The sequence below is a fragment of the Eumetopias jubatus genome, unplaced genomic scaffold, assembly GCF_037043125.1.
Source record: "Eumetopias jubatus isolate StellerSeaLion01/CBP00866 unplaced genomic scaffold, mEumJub1_p1.0 scaffold_15, whole genome shotgun sequence".
NCBI lineage: Eukaryota > Metazoa > Chordata > Mammalia > Carnivora > Otariidae > Eumetopias > Eumetopias jubatus.
In genome coordinates this window covers 87,882,603-87,906,486 of record NW_028274821.1, presented here as the reverse complement: position 1 = coordinate 87,906,486, position 23,884 = coordinate 87,882,603, and the positions used below count along the sequence as shown (strand labels likewise).

At 46.6% G+C, this 23,884-nt stretch overlaps 1 protein-coding gene across 9 annotated transcripts in view; it reads right to left on the bottom strand.

Annotated features, from left to right (window-relative positions):
- The window catches only part of SPTAN1 (spectrin alpha, non-erythrocytic 1), a 60,867-nt gene that overhangs the window by 34,509 nt on the left and 2,474 nt on the right, over positions 1-23,884 (bottom strand). For all 9 annotated transcript variants that reach the window (XM_028107815.2, XM_028107817.2, XM_028107816.2 and 6 more), the window contains exons 2-17: positions 14,962-15,201; positions 13,886-14,011; positions 9,848-9,988; positions 9,329-9,475; positions 7,236-7,369; positions 6,922-7,066; positions 6,690-6,844; positions 5,816-5,951; positions 4,472-4,573; positions 3,470-3,607; positions 2,887-2,997; positions 2,112-2,189; positions 1,817-1,972; positions 1,374-1,578; positions 690-871; positions 106-349 (exon numbers count right to left, since the gene is read on the bottom strand). In XM_028107815.2, the coding sequence (XP_027963616.1) occupies positions 106-349; positions 690-871; positions 1,374-1,578; positions 1,817-1,972; positions 2,112-2,189; positions 2,887-2,997; positions 3,470-3,607; positions 4,472-4,573; positions 5,816-5,951; positions 6,690-6,844; positions 6,922-7,066; positions 7,236-7,369; positions 9,329-9,475; positions 9,848-9,988; positions 13,886-14,011; positions 14,962-15,198 (2,437 nt within the window). In that variant the 5' untranslated portion in view covers positions 15,199-15,201. The remainder of the gene's footprint in view (positions 1-105; positions 350-689; positions 872-1,373; positions 1,579-1,816; positions 1,973-2,111; positions 2,190-2,886; positions 2,998-3,469; positions 3,608-4,471; positions 4,574-5,815; positions 5,952-6,689; positions 6,845-6,921; positions 7,067-7,235; positions 7,370-9,328; positions 9,476-9,847; positions 9,989-13,885; positions 14,012-14,961; positions 15,202-23,884) is intronic.

The following is a 23,884-nucleotide window of genomic DNA, read 5'->3' as shown; positions in this document are numbered from 1 at the left end:
TTTAACTGAAACTTGACCTTGCTTGTTCTGACACGCACCTCTTTTATGCTATAAGGGTAGAGCCCCTTCTCAGACTTGATTCTTATCTGACGGAAGCAGACTGACCTCTGTTGGTGGATGCAGCGATGGGCTCTTTCTCCCGAATCCATGTCTCCTCATCCTCGACATCACGGAAGAGCTGCTGCAAACGTAGAGAATCAGCCAGCTTCTGCTTCCGGGCAATCATGGGTTCCCTGAGAGCCTCATAGCGAGCCACGAGGGCTTCCTGCTTCTTCCTGATGTTTTCCGCATCAAAATGGCCAGCATCCTGGAACTGGCGGGCCTGAATGGTGATGCCATCAATCCGATCCTGGATATGGGAGAGGACGGAGGCTTGAAAGCGTGAACCAGCATCGGCAACTAGGTTCTGGACTGACCCTACTTCAAGAGTGGTTTGATCATATACAAAGAAAAAGTAACACAATTGTCTCCCCAGCCCGGAGTATTTTTCTGCCATCTCTTTCCCTCATTGTGGGCTTCCAGAAAGTTCTGAGGGAGTTTAGTTGGAGAACAGGGAACACATAAGGCTACCTAAGAAAATCAACACCTTTTATCCTTCCAAAAACAAGTGTGGTCTGGATGTCCCTTGCCGTTCTTCACTCCTGTTTCCACACCACTGACCTGGCAACAGCCCCCAAGTCACACTCTACCTGGTGAGCAGCCACATCCGCCTCCAGCAGGGCATGCTTCTTCTGGAGGTTCTGGACGTTGGTAAGATCTTTGCCATAATCGTCCGAAGCCAGGTGACCTTCCACTTCATACAGCCACAGCTCAATATCCTCAACATTGCGGTTGAACTGCTGCTGCTGGTTCGCCTCGCGAAGCTTTATCCCTGGTCAACGGAGCAAGTCTGATTATCTATCTGTTAACACTACCTTTCTGCCAATACCGCTCATGAACAATGGCCTCTTAGTGAAGGACCAGGGGTCAGGATTGTCGTTACTGCTTCACCTCCTTCACAAAGGTAAAGAAGACAAATGCTGACTTGGAAGTTCTGTAAAAAGCATTCTGACCCCTGTGAGAGAAGAACGTCTGAGATTTACTGAATGCCCTTGGCTCTCACCTGAACTTTGATTTTCAGTGATGGGGCCCAGTTCAGTCACAGCCGGTTGACCGAATCACCCCCTTCTGACTCAGGCTCCCCCACTGACCAGCAATGTCAACCACATTTGCCACATCAGCAAAGCATTGAGAATGTAAGGCAAGTAACTCCTGCGGGGGATGAGCCTGCGCACCCACCTTACCTGGGTGGTTTATGTTCCTACACTTAATGAGGAAGGGACGTGGAACCCCGCAGCATTCCTCTCACGACCCAGGGAGACAGCTTCTCTTACCCTTCAGTTCAGTGGCTTCCAGCAACTTCTTCCATAAACTGATGACCTCATTCATACGAGCTGCTACCTCATCTTTGGCATAGTGGTTGACATCAATCAGCTTTTGCCCCGCTTTCTCCAGGGCGTCGATGCGGCTCTGGTTGGCCGAGAGCTCAGCCTCAAAAGCCTGATGCTTCTGTACTTTTCCTTGTAGGTTGGAGGGGTCCTGCCAATAAAAGGAAGAAGGGGGTTCTACCTTGCACCTAAGTATGGTCAAACTACCCTACAACGTACGTTACATTCGTACTTCTCTTTATGGGCAGGGGGTGGGGGTCGAAAACAGCCTACGTTAAATAGTGAGGTTTTTGGAATTCCCTATTTCTTTCTTCAGCTACAATTTATCTGTGTGAAGTGCCTTTAGCTTCCCATCCAAATGCTACATGGCAATGCCGACAGGACATTACTTTATAAGCTTCATCTGTGGCAGTTTTCATCTTCTCATTGACCCAGCTCTTGAGCTCATCGGAGTCGCGGAAAAACTGCTGCAGGTGGAAAGAGTCCGCCAGCTGGGCCCGGCGACACATGGCTCTCTCATGAAGGGCGTTGCGGCGGCTCAGCAGCTGAAAGACAAGGAGCCGTGTAAATCTCTGATTCCTACTCCCCAGGGATTTCTGGCTCAAGAGGCTACAAGGCAACACGCATCTCAGAAGGGAAACCCAGGGGTCGAAGGGAAGGCACGTGGAGAAGCCGGGAACGCACCGCATCTCGGCGGGTGGCCACGTCGTCCATGGCGTAGTGGTTGTTCTGAATCAGCTTGGTTGCAAACTCATCCAGTGCCTATGAGGGAAGAATCAGGGCTGTTCACTGGTAGGCACATGGTTGCACAGTGTGGCCTCCAGAGCGAAGTAATTACTGACAGGTCACAAAACACTCTAAACCGTAACACAGGTCAACGTTTCTCCTTCGCTTTTGAGTGTTTGCTTGGCGTTATTAGTCAGAGACAACATCGTCACGCTAGCTCCCTTCAGGACGGGAGACGTCTGCTGTAGCTGATGTCAGGACACATCAGACAGGATCAGACAGGGGTCACCAACAGGTCAGCAGCCTTCCAGTTCTTGCCTCTAAGAACTGTTTTCAAGGGGAAAAATACCTCTCCATGAGCTCTAGCTACCTTTACTTTTTAATTTTATTTTCTGAAGATTTTAAGTAATCTCTACGCCCAATGTGGGACTCACGACCCTGAGATCAAGACTCGCACAGTCCACCGACTGAGCCAGCCAGGCGCCCCAAACTCTTAACTACTTTCAGTGGAAGGGAAATGTCAGCGTGGAGGCTGACATCAGGAGAAGATCTAATCCCGTGAGCTATGGCAGGCCTCCGCCGAGGCCGTGCTCCGCCACCACCGTGAGCTCTGAAGTCCCCCCAGGGGCGCCTCTCACGCAGATCCTCTATCATGTCTCCTCGGAAACCCTCAAGAAGAATGGACTCTGGGCTGAATCTAAGGATCACCCAAAGGTACAAGAAGGGGTCTTACTGTAATTTTTTCCTCCTGGGCACTGAGGGATTTCTCAAAGTCCTCATGCTTCTTGAGGAGCGCCTCCACACTATCCAAGGAGTCTCCCAAGTCTTCGTTCAGCAGGAAGGCCTTGAGAAAGGAAACGAAGTGCTCAGAGGGATGCCCTAGTCCTTTCACCCCGTAAGGCTTTTGGCAAGCAAAGGATACAGTGGCCAAAACATGAAAAGGAAAGAGATTCTACAGCTATTAAACTTCTAAGATCTCTTCCAGAAAGCTTAACATCCTTTAGATTCACTTAACACTAATCTAAGAATAGGGTGAAGTGCTAAGTTCCAGACCAAAAACACCCAAAACGCCTCTAGAGTAAGAAGCGATCCCACACCAGTGCACTCCTCTCTAAGCCTGGGGCCTGTCCGGCAGGCTTCCAATCCCAGTGGCGGAAGGAAGGCTGGCAGAGCTGCCAGGAACCGCTTGACGAGCCTTCACCCGATTCATAACCACAAATTTCCTGGTAATTTCCTGCCCATAATAAGCCAGCCATCTGAGCAGCAGACGAGAGAGAAAAGAAGCCGTGGCGGGCAGGCGGGCGGGCGGACGGTACCTCCTGCTTGCTCATCCAGTTGTCCACCTGCTCAGTGTCACGGTAGAAGAGCTGCAGGTCCATGCACTGCTCGTACTGCTGCCGCCGCAGCTCCCACAGCTCCAGCAGGGCGGCCCGCTCCTCGGCCAGGACGCTCAGCTGGGAGGAGGACATGGGGGCCATGGGCGCAGGGCAGGTTGGCCACCCCCCCCCCAAGGCAAACAGAAAGGCTGCCCTTGCATTTCTAATCCTTATGCTCATCTTCCGGCCTGTTTTCTGGTTGGCAAAGGGGGCGCATCCCATTCACTTGGGTCAGCCAAGTCCCAGGGAACCACACAAATCCCTAGTGGTTTGTATGTTTATGCGAATTAGGAGGGAACTCTAGTTAATCTAGAATTAATTTACTGCCATCAAATGATGTTAGGTCAAAATGCTAAGGAAACTTTAGGTAGAAGGAAAAGGGCATCTTTCTAAAAGGTGGGCAGTAAAAATGGGAGTAAGGCATCTCAGCTGAGAAAGGTTGACTGGATGGGTGTTCCATAAAACATGGGAGGCTCACAAAGGCCCCAGGCGTAAGTTTTAGGCTCCACAGCTGACAACAAGTGTGTCTTTGAAACGTCTCTTCCTAGTCTACACAATCTTAAAACATCATTCTCTAATGTTCCTCAGGTATCTTCATACTCAGATCCTGTGGAACTTGCAAATCGTGTACACTTCTACGTATCATCTGAAAGAAAGTGGTTTCCTCTGGCTCCACCACTAACGTAGGACTCAACTCCCTGCAAAGTCCCCTTTAAGTAGGAAGTGGGTCACAAATGTCCCCAACGGTTGGAACTGTCTCCCTCTGATCAATCACCATCCTACACATAGGTCTTCTTTTTCAGTCTCTCAAGAAGCTGCCCCTGAACTTCCCGGTGCAAGCTCTGTGGAAGCTTCTCGCATACCATGGCGACGCAGCCTGGATATTAGAGGATGGATAACAGCTTTCAGAGACTTTCAGTTAAAGAACGTCTCCTCTCTTACCTTCTCCCTCACTTCATCTGAGGCATAATGGCCAGCAGCAAGCAGGGCCTGTCCAGACTCATCTGCAGATTTAAAGCTGTCCTCGTGAGCATCGATTTCACCCTAGAGTGAGAAAAGGCACAATTTATGCCCAGCAACTTAGAAAACAGAGACGCTGAATTTCACACAATTGTTACAAATCAGAATATCCCATCTCCACCAAGGAGCAGGATCAAAGAGGGGGCCAGGCTCCCTAACATCGGTCTGGGTTATCCAACCACGAGGGCACCATTTACTGAGAACTTTTTGCCACTGGCTTTTCAGGCCACCTCTGTCAAAGCCTGTCATGTTTCCATACATTCAAGGCTCTGAGCCCCGTCTTCTGTTCCACTGGGCTCTCTGCCCTCCTTATGCTGGATGGGGGGGATTGAGGATTTTATAGCACCTGGTAGGGTACGTGCTTCCCCTGATCCCACCCTGTTCTTCAAAATTGCCTCAGCAGGTTTTGAATTTTTTTCTTCCAAATCAAGTTTAGAATCAGCTTGTCTCATTCCAGAAACAAAGAAAGACCTGCAGGGTTTCTGTGTGGAATGGCACTGAGCGTAAAGATCCTGGGGAGAATTTTTCTACCTTCACAAGAGATCGTTCCAGCTGTGCACGAGATAAGATGTTCCCCTTTAGTCTGTCTTTCTTCGGTCTTTCAACAAAGCCTAACCACTTTCTCCGCAGATGTCAACACAACTTTTGTTAGATGTATTCCCAAGTACGTTATACTTTCTGATACAATTATAAGTAGCATTTAAAAAAAATGATTTTTCTGTTGCTAGCGTATTTGACATTCATATATTGACTTTCTTACATCTACCGTATTAAAACCTCTCAGAAGGCTTATACTAATAATTTTTTACGATCCTGTTTCATAGTGTTTTCCAAAACTACCAAGCCACAGAAAACCTTTCTAAGATAAAGCCTATTAAGAGCTCATAAAACCAGTTTCCTGTGGAACATAGTTTAGGGAAAAACCAGAATAAGAAATTTAATTACACCAAATATGAAACTCAGCATTTAAATGAAGACACTGTTTAAGATGGTACATGATTGATGTACAAAAGAGTAGCACCTCCATCTTGCCAGGGCGTGGCCTCTCACTTTTACGGACCACACTTAATCTCCTGACATTTAACCTGTTTCACCATCTATGAGAAGCAGGCAAAGCCAGTCTCCAAAGGCAAAACCAACAACAATCCCATGGTGAGAGCCACCTGTGAACAAATTTCAGCCACTCTGGCTGTAAGTAAGAGTCCCACCCCGATGTGTTTGTTACAAGCTAAGGCCTTTCCTTCTGGAAGATGTTGGAGACGCTACCTTGTGCTCCTGATGCCTGTCCAGCAGGGCTTCAGCCCCGGCCACGTCATTGGCGAGCTCATCGGCATTGATGAGGGCTTTCATCTCAGTCACCCAGCTGGTGAGGTCACGGAAGTCAGCAAGGAAGCGTTGAAGTCTACAGAAAACAAAGATAAGCCATTAGATGTTCCCAGTGGAGAGCCCGGATGAAAAATGCCTTCCTAAAACTCTGAATTCTGTCCTCAGACCATGCCAACTCTAGTCCTGGGACACAGAGGATTCTTCAGTCTGACCACAAAGGAAAGCAAGAGAAAGATGCAATCCTTTAAAACCTAGGTTGTGTCCATCCCTGTAAGTCCCCAGTCTGGTCCCTTCTCTCCAACTTCCTGGTCATTCCCCAGTTCCAGCTCTGCTTAGTTATTAGCATTCTTTCATTTCCCAGTGCTTGATTTACTCAATTTTACTGTTATATTCCACTGGTGCTCTGATCGCTAAGGAGAGATTTCCACTTCTACTGGTAATACAGCAACATAGGACGGAAGAATATTCATAAAGTCATAAATACGACACACACACACACACACACACACACACACACAGCAGAGTGGCCAGTCTCCAAACAAATACGGCAGAATATTCATAAAGTCATAAATACGACACACACACACACACACACACACACACACACACACACACACACACACAGCAGAGTGGCCAGTCTCCAAACAAATACGGCACAGGCAGGAAAATGCCACCTGCACCTTCTTAGTACAGGAAGCTGGCAGGTGCACAGCAGCGTTCTCAGTATGCACAAGGGACCCCAAAGCCCGCCTCCCCGACTCTCTAAGAGATGTCCAACGGCACGGGTCGCTGAGTCCCAGGAGAGGAGTCCCACCTGTAGGAGTCGTTGAGGCGGGCGTGTCTCTCGGCCGCCAGAGTCCGGATCTGCTCCCAGTTGGCGATCAGCTCCTCTCGCTTCACCTGAATCTGCGCGGCGCTCAGAGGGTGGGACTGCTGCAGGCGGTCGGCCTCGGCACACAGGGCTTTGACCTGGAAATGCCCCCCGTGAGACTGTGCCCGTGCCCCCTGCTAACTTACGTATGGAACCGGCTGCTTTCCGAACCCACCTTGTCCTCCAAAGCAGCAAGATCTCTCTCCAAACCCTCGTGCTTCCGCAGCAGAGCCTGAACGCTTGCCAGGTCGCGGCCAAAATCGTCAGAGGCCATTAACTGCTCCTTTTCCTTAATCCAGCTGATAGTCTCATCCACATCCCTACGGAACGGAGACACCAGGGCAGCCACTTACAGCAGCTGTCTAGGGCCGGGGGTGCCACAGCGGGCCAGGGCCCAGGTGGATCCAGCATCTTCTTGGCACATGCCATATACTCGACCTGGCCCCCCAGGTATGTGCCCATGCCCAGCAGCCCGCCCTGGCTCAGTACCTGTTAAAGCGCTGAACCTCAGCCGCCCCGAAGAGCTTCCCCTGCCTCTGAAGGGCCAGTCCCTTCAGCCGCTGCCAGGCTGCGTTCACTTCATCCTGCCTGGTCTTGATGGTTCCCTCCTCGGGGTGCTGCTCCTACATGAGGGACAGCAGACTAAGAGAGGTCCAATGGCACAGGTCGCCGAGTCCCAGGAGAGTCCTGAGCCCCTGGCTTGTCCAAGTCTCTGCCTCAGCAAATCCTCATCTTTCTGAAGAAATACTGCTTTTATGCGTGAAATGAAGCCAAGCTTGTTTAAAACTAGCTTCCAAGGGCACCTGGGCGGCTCCATCGGTTAAGTGTCTGACTCTTGATTTCGGCCCAGGTTGTGCTTTGGGGCTCTTGAGACCAAGCCCCACGTCAGGCTCCACACTGTACGTGGAGCCTGCTTAAGATTCTCTCTCTCTCCCTCCCTCCCCCGCTTGCTCTCCCTCTCAAATAAATACATAAAACTACTTCCATTTCCTCTTACATAAAAAGGGAAGGGTCATTATCTATCCCTTGGAGTAGATGGTGAGGCCATAAAGCAGTGGCGGGTATCAGTACCAAAAACCTTTATTTATTTTTTTATTTTTTAAAGATTCCATTTGTTTATTTGACATAGAGAGAGAGAGAGAGAGAGACAGCGAGAAAGGGAACACAAGCGGGGGCAGAGGGAGAGGGAGAAGCAGGCTTCCCGCTGAGCAGGGAGCCCGATGCGGGGCTTGATCCCAGAACCCTGGGATCATGACCCGAGCCGAAGGCAGACGCTTAACGACTGAGCCACCCAGGCACCCCAAAAACCTTTCATGTTTTAACAACACTTCAGCTGCAACTGTGGGGTAGCCTCACCAATGCACCCATGTCGGTCCCAAGTGCTGGGAAATCTGTTATTTTGAACGTTCATGAGCCTATCAAGCATTCCTTCCCGTAGACATGATCTTCAGGGTTTGCTCCTCACTTCAGACTGGAGCTCTTTCTTTAAAAGTATCCTTCTCCACCAGCCACATTTTGGGTTTTGTTTCAATAAAAATAACATGTAAAGTAACAAATGAAGCATTTCAGGGTTCTGGGGTCCATCTGTGAGATCTCAGGCGTGGCCTGACTGCTCTTCTCAGCACAACCTTGGGATGCCCCAAGATTCTGGGGCAGGGGGTGGGGGCTTACTGTGGAAGGTGAGTTATTTCTGAGGAACGCTGGCTATTCTTTCATCACCGGCCAGAAAGGGAACAAGTACCAACCCTGAAGCAGATCTGTAAGTTTAAGATTTAGACCCCCAAAATCAAATTTCCCTGAAAGCAAAAACTCCAGGTCCTGCTGTTGGACATCTGTGGAGTACTCTGATGCCCGTCTCGGCATCAGAGGGGAAAGCAGCAGCTTACCGGACCAGGCACATGGGCAGTGCGGAAAGGTTACAGTATCCCCTCTTAATGGCTCAGGGCCACCAGTGGAGAGCCCATTCATTACAAGGTTCCCCAGGTTCCCAAGAGAGCAGTCAGGCATCAGTGGATGCCTGCCAACCCTAAAGAAGCATTCACCACCACACCCTCATCTGGGAACCCCTGACACCCAGCTTCAGCAACCCAATAAAAGCATCGCCAAGCCCTACCCGAAAGTGGGTGGAGGAAGCAGATGAAATGAACTCTGCCCTTCCTACCTGTGGCCCCAAGTTAGAAAGCAGTCTCTACCTTAGAAATAATCAGCATTGCTGCATTACTTAGATCTAAACAAAACTCTCAGACATGCTTACCAAACCTTGCTCACTCAGAAACTAGGGAAGTGATCATCAAAATTTTCTTCTGGGGGTCCCTGCGTGGCTCAGTTGGTTAAGCATCTCCCTTAGGCTCAGGTCACGATCCCAGGGTCCTGGGATCGAGCCCTGCATCGGCCTCCTTGCTCAGCAGTGAGTCTGCTTCTCCCTCTCCCAAGCCCCGTGCTTGTGCTCTCCTCCGCCCCAAATAAATAAATAAAATCTTAAAAAAAATAGTTATTTAAAAAAAAAACCCAAAATTTTCTTCTGAAAACACCAGAGTTAATATTATGATGTGGGAAGAAGGACATAGCACATTGCTACCTACCTGAATGAGCTTGGCAGCAAACTGGTTCACTTCATTAACTCTTTCTTCATGGGCAGCCATATCTGTTTGAAACTCTTCAAATTTCTTCTGTAAAACCTCCACGTGCTCCAGGTCCTGGCCCAGCTCCTCAGAAGTCACGATAGCTTCCTATTCGGGGACCATACCAGAGCCAGAGTCACCAACCCCTGGAAACGATGGCTCCCAGAAACCCAGCATGAACGAGGCCCACGAGGATGGGCCACGTTCGCTTTAGTGGATGCTGGTTTATCCTGTGTGATCTTAGCTCTCCTCCTTGTTAAAAGGCTGAGCGCATGACATTTCAGTGTGAGACTCCAGGTTTTAGAGTTCCAGGCGAGCACCCGCCAGGGAGCAGCTGGAGCTGGAGCAATCCCACTACCCGCCTTCTGCCACTCACACAGGCTCGGCTGTGGCTGCCGGGGTGGGGGGTGCAGGGGGGGGACCCTTCCCTCGCTCTCGTGAAGGGGAGTTACTCTGCAAACCTTCCCCTCGAAAACATACCTTATCATTGATCCAGTCCATCACGTCCTCACACTCTCGCAAATACTGCACCAGCTTCTGGGCCTGCAGCAGTTTGACTCCCTTCTCCCGCATCTTCTCCAAAAGCAGCTCCCACTGGCGGTGCAGCTCCATCAGACGAGTCTGCACCAGAGATCATAACCATTTCTATGGGATCTGGCTCCCCCACAGACTTCCCATGAGTCAGAAACCCCACAGCTCGGAACAAGTCTTTCTAAAGATAATCTCTGCTGCCCCCTCCAAAGATATTCCCGAAACGGAGGGAAACCAGAAATCTGAGAACTGGAAAGAAGAGACACCTCACCGTGGTTCAGTAGGTCTTAAAGAACAAAATAACTGACCTTTCGCAGGTGGAGTTTTTTCCAGTTTACTTCAGGGGAATTATATTAGACTGTTACTGATATTACATTACTCATAATTTATGTTCTTAGCAATGAATCGTTAAGTGGGATTCCTGGGTCAGAAGACCCCTGGGGAAGGAGAGAGGAGGAACTGACACGGAAACTGAGCAGAAATTCCTCAAGCGCGTGTTCTGAATTGTGGAGAGAAACAATGCAACAAGAGATCTTATGGGCATTGTGAATGCAAAGAAATAATGAGGAGGTCCAAGTCAATAGCAACATCTGCATATAAAAATAGAAGAGGGCGCCTGGGTGGCTCAGTCAGTTAAGCGTCTGCCTTCGGCTCGGGTCATGATCCCAGGGTCCTGCGATCGAGGCCCGCATGGGGCTCCCTGCTCAGCAGAGAGCCTGCTTCTCCCTCTGCCTCCCTCTCTGTCTCTCATGAATAAAATCTTTAAATAAAAAATAGTAAAAGTAGAAGAGATGGAGCCCTGAAACGTAATCAGCGATCGAAAAGGATTTTTGGTAGAAAAGTTTTGGAACTTCGATGAAAAGATAGTTTGTGGTCCAATACATCCAGGTTGGGTTTACTTCCAACTTCACCCAAGTGGCAGCCCCAGGCTCAAACATACTCACTTCCCAGCATCTTTGGGTACCCATGGCACAGTTTCTAGTAAGGACCTGCCCACAACTGGGGGGATCCAATCATCAATTCAAGCTTCCGGGATGCTTTCTGGTATCTAATCCAATCTCCATGTGTTGCCTATGCCTACCCAAGACACTGGGAGTTTCCAGGTAACACTGGCAGACCAAAGTAAAACACACGACAAGGCTGAAACACTCACAGAAGAGAAGTCTGGGATCCGCCCATGGTTGAGACACCCCTCCCAGCCAGCTAAAAACTTGAAAGCCAAGGGACAGCCAACATGGGTGGATCCTCTTAGAAACAAGGGTGCATGTTTCACTTCAAAGGAGAAACAGCAGGGGGAAATAAATATTCACACAATTCACTTCCACCACTGCAGGTTGCAAAGCAGCCTGCCAATGGGAAGAAAGTGAAAGGCACTCCAAGGCAGGGGGGAAGGAACAGGCAAGCAGCTGCAACTCAATACTCCACCTACTCGGATGTGGGACCCGATGTGGGTGGCGGTGACTATGGGGCGCCACGCTGTCCGGTACGGTGTGAAAGTCTAAACCGGCGACAGAGAGGTTATCCAGGACATAGAAGCAATCTTCACCCTCCACCCCCCGCCCCCATGTTACCTGCCTGCCAAAAGCTGTTACTGAGTTACGGAGCCAGATAAAGCACCAAGCCAGGATCATCATGGGAACTGTGAGCATGACAGTGAAGATTAAATGAAAGCCCTTTGCTCCAATTAAAAACGAGACCACCGGAGGCTCACAGAAAACCTCACCCTCAAGTCCGTGGTCAGTCCCTCACAAAGTTCTTTTTCACACCGTCGGGGAAAGAACTAGGGCAAAGCCCGCTCCAGTACTGGAACCACCCTCCCATTCCTGGTGAATCTGATCTCGTAAACATTGCAGGTTAAGAGTCCAGTTTCCCAAGCACGCTGCTGTTCGAGAGTGTGAGCGGGCAGGAAGGCAAGTGCACTTGGGAAAGGCACAGAAAGCTGACAGGGTGGAGGTGAAGTCCTGGTTCTGACTCAGGTGGATTTCTCAACAGGGGCATGAGCAAACAGCAGGAGCTTTCAGAGAAGCAGCTGGGTGAGAAAATAAGGAAAGCCAACAGGAATGAAACAGAGCTTGGAAAAATAAAGCAAGTAATTGTCAGTAGACAAAGAAAGGCGTGGACTGGAATTCCAGTTGCCATCTACTAGCTGTGGGGTTTGGAGAAGCTACTCAAACTTCTCCGAGCTTCAGTTTCTTCTCTTCCATACCGTGGGGATGATGGGTACCTAGTGAGTTTCTAGTGAAGAGCAGAGACTACCTGTGTCAAAATGGCAAAGTGTTAGCACATAAATAGCTACTCAACAAACGGTGGCTAACAGCACTTTTAAATGTTGCTTTAATAAGATCTCCAGGAGGAGGGTCATTACTAACAGAGCTGAATGAAGTGAGTGTGGGGTGTCCTCTTCTCCAGATTAATCACTAAAGTCAAACACTCGATCTGTTTCTCTTGTCCCACATCTGTAGCCTGGTTATATACTATTACAGCGCCACGCACTCCGGGCAAACAACTTCTATCAAGCCGATAATAAGGCATGCTGCTTTCATTTACTTTAAGACTGTATACAAAATAGTGAGAAAATGAGCAGAAAGATATTTATATTTAATTGCAGAGACACATGGTACATATTTAATTACAGAGCTACATGTTACATTACCCAAATGGGTTGAACGTAATTAAATAGTTGGTCATATGGTATTCAGAATTTACTCTTATTTCCTACTCACAATCATTACTAGTAATAGTTAATTATTAATAATCATCTTAGGGCTGATTGCAAGTCTTTAATATGAGACTACAGAGTCTATTAGTGCAAAAGAGAGACAACAAGTATTTATTGTTGAAAACCACTAGACCAGATCCTATGGGAATGAAAGCTCCACAAGGGTGTCAGGGAAGAGCAGGGGGCGGGGACGTTTCTAGCTGGGGCTTATGAATGCAGCTTTCATCTAACTTTCCACAACTGCCTTGACTGGTAAGGGACTGAAAAGGCCAGTCCCTCAAGGGAACGTGACTTTGGATGACAACGAATAAGACACAGAGATAGGAATGAGGTAAATCAGAAACAGGTAAGAGCATCTGTTATGAGAAACTGAGTGTAAGTGTACATACTTTATCCTAAAGAGGTTTGCTTTCCCTTAGTGCCTTGGTACTGGCCATGCTAAACCAGAGAAAGATCAATTATCAGTGAACTGGCACCAAACAAGCCAAATCAAAGAATACCAGGATGCCTGCTTCAAAGTTGGCTATATCAATCATTATGGTCACCGAGCAATAGGTGCTACAAGTCACTGCTCACAGCTGGACCCTTAACTGGCTTGGGGACTAAACCTCAGCCAACCACCTCCTAGGGCAAGCCACCAAGACCCAGAACTCCAGTTTTCAATAGAGAATCTTATGGTGTCTGTGATTAATCCTATTGATCTTTGGGTCCTGATCCCCAAATTCATGAACTTCACTAATATGCTCTCCCCTTTAATTACCATCTATAAATTTAGGTTTCATTTGCATAATCTTATTTAAAGTATAATCACCTTCTCATTTGTTTTACAAAAAGAATATTAATTTCCCCACTGAGCAGACACATACTTGTTTATATTCATACTGAATCATCATATGACAAAGGCAAGATGTGGGTAACTCCTTTAGGAGACTTCACAAATTCTTAAAAGGCTAGAAAAGTGGGGTGCATGGGTGGCTCAGTCGGTTAAGTGGCCGACTAGTGATTTTGGCTCAGGTCATGATCTCATGGTTCATGGGATCGAGCCATGTGTTGGGCTCTGCACTTGGTGGGGAATCTGCTTGAGATTCTCTCTCTCCCTCTGCCCCCCACACCACTCTCTCGCTCTAAAAGAAATAAAAATCTCAAAAAAAGCTAGAAAAGTCTTTTTTAGAAACCCCAACTGGCATTTAATCCACATTCCTCCACCAACCAGATGCCACCCATACCAGACCAGATGGCCTCCCGTAGCAGGCACTACTCCTACTCACCCTTATGGTTTCAGATGCAAAATGCCCTTCTGAGATCATCAGGTTTCCAGTTTCATCCAGTTTAACAATGGCTCCTGAGTTGGCCTGCACTTCAGCTTCGAAGGCCTGATGCTTCTGAAGCTTGCCCTGTTGGCAGACCATGAAGTGAGCCACAGCTGCAACCACAGGGCATTCACCATTCTGCCCTCCGCCCTCAGGTCCCCTTACTTCTCCCCTCTTGAATCCTGTTCCCTCTAATTAGGGACACTCAGCATCACCCATTCCTCCCCCCTGCTCAATTACTCAAATACTCTGACCTCATCTACACTGGCTTTTGGAAGCTTGGCCACTGAGGACCACCACCTTTGTTTAACTTTACTGTCTATCAGGAAATTAGCCTTTATGTGGACATCCAATCCCCTCTAGAAATACAGAGCCACACCAACAATTTTCTTAGCATGTACAATTTACTCTTGGATAATAACCCAACCACATTCACTCATTATATGACACTTTTTTTCTCTTCTTGGATGACTGTGGTATAGTAAGAGAACCATGTGTTCCACCTGCTAAAAAAAGTCTTTCACCAAAATCAATGAGAAGGAAAGCTTTGTCCTTTTTAAAAGAACAGCTTTAGTGAGGCATAATTTATATCACAAAATTAACTTCGGTTACAATTCAATGATTTTTAAAGACTTGCTTTTGATGTAAGACCAGTGAGTTGCTTAAAGAGATGCTTAACTATAAATTTCCACCACCAACATTGTTAGCGTGCCTTTCTTGAAAATTCATATTCCAAGGGCTCAACCCAGACCCTCCCCAGAAACATGCTGAAGTACCACCAACGGTTGCAAGGCAGTGGTTTGAGAACCATCAGCTTGAAGCATCCAGAAAAGCTAAATACCTGCAAGACTTCACATACACCCTTAGCGTGTACAGTATAACACACCAAAGGCTTTTCAGAATAGTTGGTCCTGCTGATGTCTGATCTACATTCTTCTTGCTCAAGGTCATAATTAAATGACTTTGTGTGATTTGGGGGCAAAAACATTTGAGCTCATGAGTTCTGACAGGAATCTCGGGGAGATGAGACACACCTGCAAGTTGGTTGGGTCTTTATAATTCTCATCAGATGCGATCTGTAGTTTCTCCTGAATCCATTTCTCCAGCTCCTCGGCATCTCTCTGGAAAAACTGGAATCGATAGGAGTCTTCAAGCTTCTGGCGCCTAAGGGTTGAGAGCTCCTTGAAGCGGTGGTATCTGTCTAGGACCTGCTGCCGCCTCTCCTGGATGTCCTCTGCTGTTTCCAGCACTTTGACCCCACTTGGGTCCATTTTCTGAAAAGACAGAATGGCCTGAAATAAGCAAAAGACCGAAGTGGACTTCATGGAATCAACCTTTCTGAAGGAAAGAATTACCAGATAGCCCTGGCAGACAAATGAAAGGAGAAGGTAGTCCCTTCTCAAGACAGAATAATGAGCCTTGATTCTATCCCTTTGTGAAAAATAGCCATCCACTTGCGGCAACACCTGCCTACATCGGTTCCCCAGAGGATGCCTAACCAACATCGCAGCCAAATGCAGAGAAACCGGGAGAACTAGAGTTTACCAGCAATTCTACATGGGCTCTAAGGATTCAAAGGAAATGCCAAAGTGGTACTCAAAGAATTACTGAAAAATCCATTCAAAAGTCCTTTCACCTGGTCTCTATATTCCATTGTGTGGAGATTAGAAAGAATTTACTCTTACTTAAATCAGTTTTTCTAGCTTTCCAGATCTCAGCCTGTCATCCAATGAAGAAAAGGGGATGATTACAGAGTAACAGAGTCCTTAACATCAATAAGAATTTACCTAGTCAGGGATGCCTGGGTGGCTCATTTGGTTGAGCGTCTGCCTTTGGCTCGGGTCATGATCCCAGGGTCTTGGGATCGACTCCTGCATCGGGCTCCTTGCTCCTTGAGAAGCCTGCTTCTCCCTCTGCCTGCCGCTCCCCCTGCTTGCTGCTTCCCCTGCTTGTCTCTCTCTCTCTCTCTCTCTCGTTCTGACAAATAAATAAAATCTAGAAAAAAAAATTTACCTAGTCAGAGCCCCTGAGTTCCCAGTTTTTGGGAAACATCAACCCTCAAGTCTTCCTCAGGCTACCAGAGCGCCTGGCCAAGAACAGGCTGTGTTGCCTGTGAATGTGCACAAAAAAAAAAAAAAAAATCACAGTGCAACTTAAAAAAAAAAAGGGCGTGGTGAGTTGTACACCTGAAACTAATAAAAATGGTATGCCAACTATACTTCAGTTTTAAAAAAATTCAGGCTTATGTCACAAATACTTGCATTACATAAGTTTTAAAGTAATGGATGCTTTACGTAAAGATTAGTAGCGATTATTAAACAGGTAAACAGGTGGTCATGCATCTAAATCTGAATCTGATACTAAAAATCAGTAATCTAAACACAAGAACAAGAAGATGTGTGCAAGGTTTACCCTGCTTTCCGCCCACCGACTACTGTGGACAGCACACTGTGGACAGCACACTGTGGAGCTCAGCCTCAGTCTCTAGTTTGCCACAACTGCAGGCTGACAGAGGAGGCAGCACTCCATCTGCTCCAACTTTAAATCCCCAGATTTCTGGACATGTTTAACCAAATTTTCAAGTCAAAAAGAAAACTTGACTTATTGATGGGCAAAACCCAGAAGATGCTACCCATGCTCATCAGGAGTAAGCCTGATTCCTCTAACCTACAGACCACAGCAGGAAAGAGGTACAGACTAACGACAAAGAGCTTCTAAATGTGTCAGTACCACATGACCTTGCACGGGCCACCTTCCTGTGCCTCAGTTTCCTACAATGATTAAAAATGACAGGTGAAAATGAGGCATCTCGGGACCCTTCCAAGTGTCAAATTACATTCTACAGAAGATTCAGAGATTTGGTAAGAAAGCAGAACAGATAAAACTTTCTAGCCTCTCTGGCTATTGTCCCATAATTTACACATGGTATAAAAACCGTGTTACCCAGGAGACATTTCAAAGTTCTTCTTGTTCACCTGGCCGGACTAACAGCAGAGGGTATGCAAGCTAAGGACTAGGCAGGGAAGTCTCAAGAGTGCCCCCAGCATCCAGCTGGGAGGTAAACAGCATTGGTGGGATCCAGGTGAGGTCAGTTTTTAACTCTACGGGGATTAAAGCAGGTTCAAGAGGTGGCAAGAAATCATCCACTACACCTGATCAACTCTGAGGACTACTCTACCTCTCTAGGAAGCCATGATCGTTCTCACGGAGAGCACATGAGGTGATTCTAGCCCTATCACCACTCCTTCCAAATTATTCTCCATGTACTGACCACTTATTTTGTTGTACTATTGTTTCCCCACAAAGTCTGACTGATTGATTGATTGATTGACTGATTTTACTATAAAAAGAAATATATTCTTGGCCACATGCTCCCATGCTTTAAGGCCTTTTATGGCTCCCTTCTGAGGGAGGAAAGAATCCAGCTCTCGGGCGCCTGGGTGGCTCAGTCGTTAGGCGACTGCCTTCGGCTCGGGTCATGATCCCAGGGTCCTGGGATCGAGCCCCACATCGGGCTCCCCGCTCCGCGGGAAGCCTGCTTCTCCCTCTCCCACTCCCCCTGCTTGTGTTCCTGCTCTTGCTGTCTGTCAAATAAATAAATAAAATAAAATCTTTAAAAAAAAAAAAGAATCCAGCTCTTTAGCAGGACCTTGTGATTTGGCTCAACACATGTGACTCCTATCATCTCTCACCCATGTCCCCTACCCTCTAGGAATACTGAAATATTCTTTCTCCTCCAAATACAGAATTCTCTTTAAAGACTCTAAGCTAGGGACGCCTGGGTGGCTTAGTCAGTTAAGTGTCTGCCTTCAGCTCAGGTCATGTTCCCAGGGTCCTCGCTTGCTCAGCCGGGAGCCTGCTTCTCCCTCTGCCTGCCACTCCCCTTGCCTGTGTGTACGCTCTCTCTCCTTGACAAATAAATAAAATCTTAAAAAAAAAAAAAAAGACTCCAAGCTATTTGCCCTGGCTTCCTTTGTGTAGAATGATCTGCCTCTCCTCTGCCTAGATAACTCCCATTTATACCTCAATGCCCAGCGGAGAGGAGTAAGCTGTATGATCTTGCCTCTTTCTCAAGCTGTACTCAATGCTCCTTCCTTCCCTCCTTCTCAGAATTAATCACACTTTTCTACAGATTTACAAAGCACGTGTAGATACTTTCCACGGTATAATTAGACGGAGCAACCTAATCTTTGTACCCCTGATTAATGGCACACACGGGCCATTAAGAAATGTGTGTTGACAAATAACCAAGTATATGCTGAGTGCCGTAGCTGCCACGCAGGAGATTGGAATTCACTTGTAAAAAAGGTGGGGACAGAGCTCCATCATCCACCCAAGCTACATTTTCCATATTGTCAAATTGGAATTCCACCCAGGTAAAAGCCATTTGTGACAAGAACTGCAAATGGAGAATGAAGCTCTACAACTAGGTGTCAGCCTACTGAGCAAATGGGAATTACTAATCTTGGACTGAGCACATGGCAGTACGTTTTGAGAAATGAGGTGGCCTTTTCCCTCCAGTCAGGTGTGCCCTTGGTGAAACAGAGCTCAAGGAGGCAGTTCTGTTATCAACAGATAGCTGTGTCTAGAAAAAGTTATCTTCTATCCTTAAAACCCAAAACTGAGGGTAACCTTAAAAAATTAAATGTCTGGGGGCACCTGGGTGGCTCAGTCGGTAAGCATCCAACTCTTGGTTTCGGCGCAGGTCATGGGATCGAGTCCCATGGAGCATGGAGCCTGCTTGAGATTCTATCTCCTCCCTCGGCCCCTCCCCCCTCCCTCAAATAAATAAAGTTGTTTTGTTTTTTTTTAAGTAAACATCTGTTCACAATGGAGTGGAGTTTCTGTAACGATACTTCATTACAACAAGGAAGTTCTGGTTCACACTGCTGCCCTAAGAATCTCAGCCTCTTTGGGTTTTTGACAAGGATCACTACCACACTGACTAGAAGGTAAACGGGATTTCACTCACTCACCTGTCTGCTCCAGCCGTACCTCTTATCAGACGCCCACACCAACTCCAAGTTACAGGCCCTGGCAGGGCCCATTTCCCAGTTTAGAAAGTCCCCGTGGTCAGGAATGTTCTCTCCTACTCCCAGATTCACCACCGAATACCATACAAACCCCTCCAAGTCTAAAGCAACTACCTTGTCCTCTCTGCAGTCCTAAGTCAGAAGTCTTCACTCCCCCCATGCTTCTCTTTAGAGCACGTCACATTCTGCCAGGTTTTCTCCCGGCCATTTTTGTGATTCTTTAGTAAATTCAGAGTTCCTAAGGGACTATATAAAAAAGACCTTATCTTCCTCTTCCTCTCTGACCACAGAACTCAGCACACAGTAGAGCAGTTACATTCTGAACCTGGAAAGAGAGAAACTGTGGCACTTCATTATTAAGTAGGCAGGGGACACAAGGTCATCTAATAACCGAGTCACAGAGCCTAGGGGGGTGAGCCGGGATCCTCTGGTTCCCAGACTAGCGTGCCGGAACCAATGATTCTGCACATGACTGCAACTGACATATTCTTTTATTGACCGCTGTTTGCATATTCATTCCTTTCACTACCTCTTATTTTTCCCATCACCACTTTGGAGGGAAGAAAGGGGGAAGCAGATATATTAATTATTCAAAAAAATAAAAATTGGGCTCCTGGATGGCTCAGCCGGTGCTGCATGTGACTCTCAGGGTCGTGAGTTTGAGTCCCACACTGGGTGTAGCGATTAAATAAAAACTTAAAAAAATTTTTTTTAATCAAGAAATAAATATTGTTTTTGTAAGATTGAGTCTTAAGTTAGTAAACAATCAGCGTTAAGAAATTATACACTTCCTTTGCTCTACTCCCTTGAGAAACCATTTAAGATTAAAAAAGAGCAGGACATTTTGTCTAATTTGCTCCCTCACAAAATTTTCTGGCAACAAAATGTGCCAAGGAAGGTGTAGTTACGTATGAAACCACCACAGTGCACGAGTTCCTGCAAGATGTCTGAGTCCTTAGATGAATGCTTAGGGCGTCTGTCCTGTCTCTTCATACACAGGATTCACTGCATTTCGAAAATCCTTTAGCTGCTATGGAAATTTCTAAGAAATCTCACTGGGGAGCAGGCCGTTTATGACGAAGCCAAGAATCCCCAACATAATGCGGCAAGGGCACCGCCTTAGCAAGTCCCCCTGCCTACCAATCCAGGGGGACAGTCCAGCGAGGCCCTGCTGAAATTAACCAACCTAAAAGGCCCTCTTTGTCACCCCAGTGAAGTAGAACAAGTCAATTCTATACCAAGTGCTTTGGTCAGGCAATAATGGACTTTTCTTTCCTGCAGATCAGCTGACGTCAGTAGGTGGGAGCTCTGCCAAGCCACCACTGGCTGTCCCTGGGGAGCTGGGCATCTGAAAGTCATCAAAGCTTCTCCCACTGCTGTGGGCATTCAGGATCCTCATTTGCATGGTTACAGGAGCCTAAGATGACGGGTTAATAAGAGTTCCCCACCCCTTAACCTGATAGGGAGCTGTCTCTAAGTTTATCTATAGAAGCTCCAGTTTCTTTGCTCAGAAACGGGTCATTTCCATTGATGATATTAAAAATCAGAAAAATGTTTGTATCACCAAGAACTATTGCCGCCGGAAGATGTGCTAGGCTCTCCCCCAAAACTACGTGGAGGGAGTTAGTGGGATTTCTTGGACTCTGCCTGTGTGTGCAACATTCCCCCAGGACTGAGGCCGCAGGCGGCAAGAACCCCACCCCTGCCCTGAAATATGCAGCTGACTGATAAGGCAGGCTCCACAGAGAATGTTCCAGGTTGTTCCCAGCCTTAATGGGATTAACGCCTTTTGAGAGCTAGAAAGGAAGACTTTGGGAAATGTGCCATTAAAAAACAATCTCCAACCACACCAGCCTATCTATCTATTTCACTAACTGTCTAAAAACCCACAGAGGAACCAACTTCCCAGGACTGCAGTCGACTGTTTATCTCAAAGGAGCGCATCAACTCTGATTTTACCAATCAGGTCTCTGTCCACAGAGAACAAAGGAGAGGAAATGAAGTGCTAAATATATTCTCTGTATGTTTAAGGACAGCTTCCCAATGAAGGTAACCGAAGAAAAATGTTGTAGTTTTGCGAATATTTTTCGAGAAGACTGAAGATATAGGCTATTTATAAATGCTGCAATGCAGCAGTCAAAATGTTAGCCGCGTCATTCAGCAAGTAACATGAATTGATCTCGGGGGATAAAACAAGAATTACAACTATGTCCTCTATTGTAATAAATAAAAAGACCTTGTCAGCATTCTTACAGTACTGCCAGATCTCTGGGAAGAAGGGGGGGGGGTGTCTAAAGATATGAACCTTGGGTAGAAAGTTCTAGTTTAATCCAAAGATATAACACGCCTGAGAATGACTCCTCATATCTGACACAAATTCACACATATTATCAACTGAAAATGGCTTTCTACAGCTGAGCCTAGACACTAATTAATAACTGTCATCTTGTAAATGCCAAGAGACGGCTGTCTGAGCCACTTCTTGGTATTGAGGGAATTTTTAAATGGCTTGGCCTCACCTACAGAAGCTATCTGCCCCGCTGTGCAAGGGGATTCATCTCTGGAGGACGGGAGGGATGGGTATTAAGGGATCTGAGTTAGGCAACAGAAAAGACTGCAGATAGAAATTGTTCTCGGACCAAAGGTCAGATGCCTCCAACTCAGCGAACCTGGCACCTGCAGTGAGTAGTTTAGGACACCCTCCCGCAGATCCTGGGAGAGGGGAGGAATTCAGCACAATTTCCCTGTGGAACCCCACAAGAGAATCCATTTGTAGTAAGGATGAAGGAGTCATGGAGACAAAGCGCCGGATCAGCCGCAGAATGTGCGGGATATAAGAGGCATCTGGAAAACTACACAGTGAACTCCAATTTCACCAGATACACTCTTTTGCAAGGAAAGGGATTTGGGGGGACTAAAGGGATGAACAGATCATTTGGCTCTACGGAAAAATTCATACACATCTCGCAAAGCAAAGGGTCAGAAAAACCATCCCTCAGATTTACTTTGGTTGCTTAGTCAGAGCTCTTTAAAGGGGCAGGACTGGCAACGCAGGTTTTTCCCTGGCTCAGAAAGCCAACCTATTACCAAATTTTACACGTGCAAAGCAGGAGAACTATATCCACACATGTGGACGGGCCTCTCCGGAGAACAAAGCACCAAAGAACTGTTTAGCACGCATTAACATTTTATTCCAACTGATTCTCAGATCGAGCAAATGAACTCCAAACCAGCTCAGCTGCAGATTCTAGTGGCGGAGCTGATGGTAAGCAGAGAGGTAAATAATACATAAATTAAGAGTTTCAACCATGAGGGGCGCCTGGGTGGCTTGCTCAGTTAAGCAGCTGCCTTCCTTCGGCTCAGGTCATGATCCCAGGGTTGTGGAATTGAGCCCCACATCGGGCTCCCTGCTCAGCAGGAAGCCTGCTTCTCCCTCTCCCACTCCCCCTGCTTGTGTTCCCTCTCTCGCTGTATCTCTCTGTCAAATAAATAAATAAAATATTAAAAAAAAAGAGTTTTAACCATGAATAAAACAACAACTATTTTTCCTTCTGTGGATCTGCATGTCGGCCCTTAGACTATTAATTCACTTCAACTCATTAGCCCATTTCTGCAGAGGTGAGCAGGGACTTAGCTTTAAGAAAGCAAAAGATTCATACTGCATTGCATCAAAATCCAGAAATGCAGAGCAACGTTGAGAAAACTTACTTCTGAGTGCTTCCCAAATACTATCATGTTGCTACTTACCTCTTAACCTGTAAAATTCAGATGAGAGGTATGTAAGTGCAAAGTATTGTTACTGACATTCAAAACAGGAAAAGGTTATATTTGTGGCCCATTTTTATAAACCTCGTTTCAACCAATTCACCACTCTGATTTATAAAAGGGCTTGCCTTGGATTTATCACCCATAATCACTAGAAATTTGCAAAGTTTATATTTCTCCTTATAGGCTATCAAGACATTAATTTTAAGCATTTTTCTTTTTGAAAAAGGTCCAATTTAGCAAACATTCAAAAACTGTACACAAAATAATATAGTGAGCTTTTTTTAGCCAAGAAAATACAAGCTCCATTTCCTTACAAGGATTGTGGCAAAGAAAATTAGTCGATGGGAACAGGAAACAAACCCAAGTTTATGATATTTGTCAAATTTAAAAACACTACTTTTATGACACATTTTCAGATTATTTTTTCCAAATATCTAAGATAATCTGTTCAGTCCCTTGGTTCTTAAAAACCAAGTAACCATCAATAAAAAGAGCAAACACTACATGCAAACACCAGTAGGGTGAGAAAAAATTAATATATTCATGCCTGAAAGAGAGGAAGGCAAAAAACAGGAGGCTTCGGCAATTTTAGAATAAATTTACTAAGACTTTTGTTCATGTAACACCAAAAAAAAAAAAAAACCAGAGAAAAACCCCAACCCTAACCAATTGGCTTCACAGAAAAGTCATGCAGGCAGGGTTTTCTACCCCCCTTTGGATCACTCAACCTCTGCCACAAATGTGTCTTCACTGCAAGCCAGGCAAAACCGAAAAGGCAACCCGTTTCCTGCATGCTGGTCAAATACCTGGACTCTGCGTTTACGAAACGATGACAACATGATGGAGGAATGTGGAGTCTAAAGAGGGAGGGGGAGAGCAAGGTAACAAGCTTCTAAGGGCAAACTGAACAAAATCATTTCAAAATGAAAACAGACCATTAGGAATATCTGAAACACAAATAAAAACCAAACTCCTGGTGTTCTCCCAACGCCTTTCTTGTTCTGCAGAGCTTCTGAATCCCACAGGGATTTAAAATATGGAAAGAGACCCAATGTTCTCTGGTCCCTTAGCAGTTCCTATTTATCTAGATGTGCTCCCTCGGCCAAGTTATACCCCCTTTGGGTCTCAGCTTCCCCACTTTTCAAATAGAGAATAC